We start from the raw sequence: 3,315 nt of genomic DNA on the forward strand, positions 1-3,315 counted from the left end.
GTTTAGGAATTTTGATGCAAATATTTATATGTATAAAAAGAAAAGTGTGGATTTATGAAAAACGACTGACTTATCTGGACCATACATTCACAAATTTAAGAACATATTTAAGAACATATTACAGAATATTACAGCAATAATCATAAGCCAATGTAAGTGTGATCATCTAGGATATATTTACAAGTCTTCATAGTTAAGATGTCGTACAAGTAATGCGGACTTGAGAGTACTTGTTTCATTTTTCAACAGGATCTATCGTAAATCAACTATACTTTTCATAACTCTGCCAAGATACAACAGCATGTGAAAATATGAATCAAATGGACAAAAACGTCACTGGAAAAATAACTCTTCTCGAGGAATTGAATAAATCGAAAGAGGAAGCAATAAACGCAATTAAGGAATTTGTAAATGAAATCTACACAATTCTTAAACGTCTGGAAAAAGAATCGATTCTTGAAGTTGAAGAAATATTTCGAGAAATGGAGTCAGTATTTGAGCAGGAAAGGAGAGATGCTGAAACAGAAATGTTAAATATGAAACCTTCAGAGAATGGCCCACAAATTTCAGAAGAGCTTTCTAACGATGTGAAAATTGGGTCCGATTGTAAATTCACACGCGAATATATGGTAAATGCACGCAAGTCATCGTCTCAAGCAAAGATAATCTTTAACGAAGACAGTAATATACGAGAGACATTGTGCCAGTTTAAATCGCTTGGAACTGTGTTGACAACGAAATCAAGACCAAGTGCTTACTCTGTATCAGGCATTAAAGATATAAACATAAGATTATCGAGTGACTTTGGTACTTGTAACGTAAGTGACGCATGCCTTGTTGGACCAAATGCGTTACTTTTAGTTGATAACGCTAATAAAAAGCTGAAACGTATGAATATTGTTTCAGAATCTATCTTAGACCAGTGTGACATGCGTGCGCATCCATACTGTGCTTGTGCAATTTCTAAACAGGAAGTAGCAGTAACTTTAAGTAATAATACGATCCAGTTTATGTCGCTAGGCAACACGATGAGTCCAACTCGCCAATTAAATTTCAGCCATTGTTGTTATGGAATTGCATACAAAGATGATAAACTATTCATATCTGACAGCAGTTGTTCTCTCTATGTTCACGATATGACAGGACAATTGGTACAGACAATATTCCAGGACACTTTTGGGAATAATCTTTTTGAGTATTGCAGACAAATTGTTATCAGTGACAAAGGGGATGAAATTTTTGTATCTGATCGAACGAACAGACTAAGAATTTTTGACCTCGAAGGAAAACACATTGATACGTTCGTTGATTTGAATATGGATCAAGTTAATGGAGTTAGTACTGACGGAAGAGGGAACGTATTTGCATGCGGGTATGCATCACGTAACGTTATACAAATAGGACATAACTTAAGGAAGAAAATGATAATCGCCAAACCTTCAGATGGACTTGTAAATCCATATTCACTTTGTTTTGCTCCGAGTCAATGTGTGCTATTCGTCACTCAAGGCAACAGTGACAGAGTAAAAGCTTTTCAGTTGAAATGATTCTTGCTCAATACTTGATGATGTTCAACTTAGTGAACTAAACAACACTAGTTTAAATACTGAATTCCTGCATCAAAATTTTTATTCCTAGACTAAATGATCGAATTATTGCATTTATAGGCAATTATTTAATCTATCTGCAAGAGAGCCGTAAAGAAATAATGTATAAAGACATAGTATATAACTGAAAACTATTTCAATGGCTGATTTTTAATTAATCTATATTATTTAAACAGAAAGACTTTTTCGCGGGATTTTCAACAGTGAAATGATTTTCAACCATACTTTGATGCTAAAAATGAAATAAAGATGTTTGTCCAAACAATGCAAGTAAAATCTCTGTAAAATACTTTCAGATGTTCTGTTTTCTACCTCCTTTATGCTTATTTAAATGATACATCAGAGTAAAAATGCTTTAAATGTGAAGAAAAAAAACAGTCAGAAAGTTTAATTGTTGAAACAGATAGACACAATAATCGGAGATATTTTGTTAGCACTCGAAAGAGCGCAAAAGATATTTCTAAACGAATAAAACAATTTCCACACAAATCTCTGTCCGTGGCCGGCCATACAGCATATCGATGAGGATGTACTTTTTTAACACAAGCAATGATTTAATTTTATGAGTTTTTGTTGCATACTGATGTTGCATATGTTTTGCCGGAAATTGCCTATTCGGACATCAATTCTATTCTATTCTATTACATGTTACGCAAACTGCAAGTGAGCTCGATGATCATGAGTGCAGATACTGCAGATGATCTGTGTATTTTTAAAACCAACATAAATATAGCGGTTCAGCTGTTGCTAACTGGAGTTGGTCCGGTTTATTTTCTGTTTTTATCCTTCAGCGAAATAGTAACTTTTTGACATGAATTCCGAGCTTCACAACCAAATCCTAGCAGTCAGTATTCTATGTACCTCAAGTTTAACGCTATCCCAGTCCACCAAGAACAGAAAGTCTGAAGTTTGTGCTATCACTAAACGCATTCAGTCAGTGTCCGAATATCACTACTAAATTGACATGGTTGCCTGTGCGGAGTACCCCTTATCTCCTTCGACCCTGACATGTCGTCCTGTAGAATACGTACCCAATTCCTATTTCTATTTTTCTCATTTCTTATCATATTCTATGAAACATACACTCCTCAGTTTTTGTTTAGGAAACAAGAAAGGAGAAATGTGAAATGTGAAGTTTTCTTACTTTTCATTTCATTGTTTTATATGTTTCATAGTGTATAGTTAGAAATGAGAAACACTTTAATTAGTGGACCTTAAAACTAAAAAAACTACGCCTTCGGAAGTAATTCGGTACCGGAACAAGACTTAAAAAAGCTTCTGTTAGTGATGCAGTCTAGGTAGCACAGGCGCTCTGTGCATTTTGCTACATTAGGTCAGATACGCGGCTGTGGATTGAGGGAAACTCGTGAGTCAATGAGATATGTATAAGCTGATTGGATAAAATTGAAATGTTTACAATCTAAAATGAAATTATAAAATTTGTTTCAAAATCAAACAATACACAATAAAATAGTAATTTGTGGTAAAATCGTCGAAAAGACAATCAATGAAATAAAACTATACTGTATACTTGTTTTTAGTTTAATTTTAGTTCGATTTCGTATTCATCATTTTTCGCAGTTGTTAACATTGCATCTTATTGTTTATTTGGTGAACAATATCTCGAAATTACACTGAAACAAACAACGATCCCCTTTTATATTTTATTAACTGTTTTTCTATCATTCTATATGAAACAGCCCAAGTG

At 33.8% G+C, this 3,315-nt stretch overlaps 1 protein-coding gene across 1 annotated transcript; it reads left to right on the forward strand.

Annotated features, from left to right (window-relative positions):
• The first annotated feature begins 311 nt into the window (after positions 1-311).
• On the forward strand, positions 312-1,547 carry LOC123552891 (uncharacterized). Its single transcript, XM_045342637.2, has one exon. The coding sequence runs from the start codon at positions 312-314 to the stop codon at positions 1,545-1,547; it is 1,236 nt and encodes a 411-aa protein (XP_045198572.2).
• Positions 1,548-3,315: the final 1,768 nt, after the last annotated feature.

The sequence above is a fragment of the Mercenaria mercenaria genome, chromosome 4 (genome assembly GCF_021730395.1).
Source record: "Mercenaria mercenaria strain notata chromosome 4, MADL_Memer_1, whole genome shotgun sequence".
Classification (NCBI taxonomy): Eukaryota; Metazoa; Mollusca; class Bivalvia; order Venerida; family Veneridae; genus Mercenaria; species Mercenaria mercenaria.

Excerpts from the sequence above, each read along its gene's own strand:
- LOC123552891 (XM_045342637.2), top strand. The coding sequence starts at position 312 with ATGAATCAAATGGACAAAAACGTCACTGGAAAAATAACTCTTCTCGAG.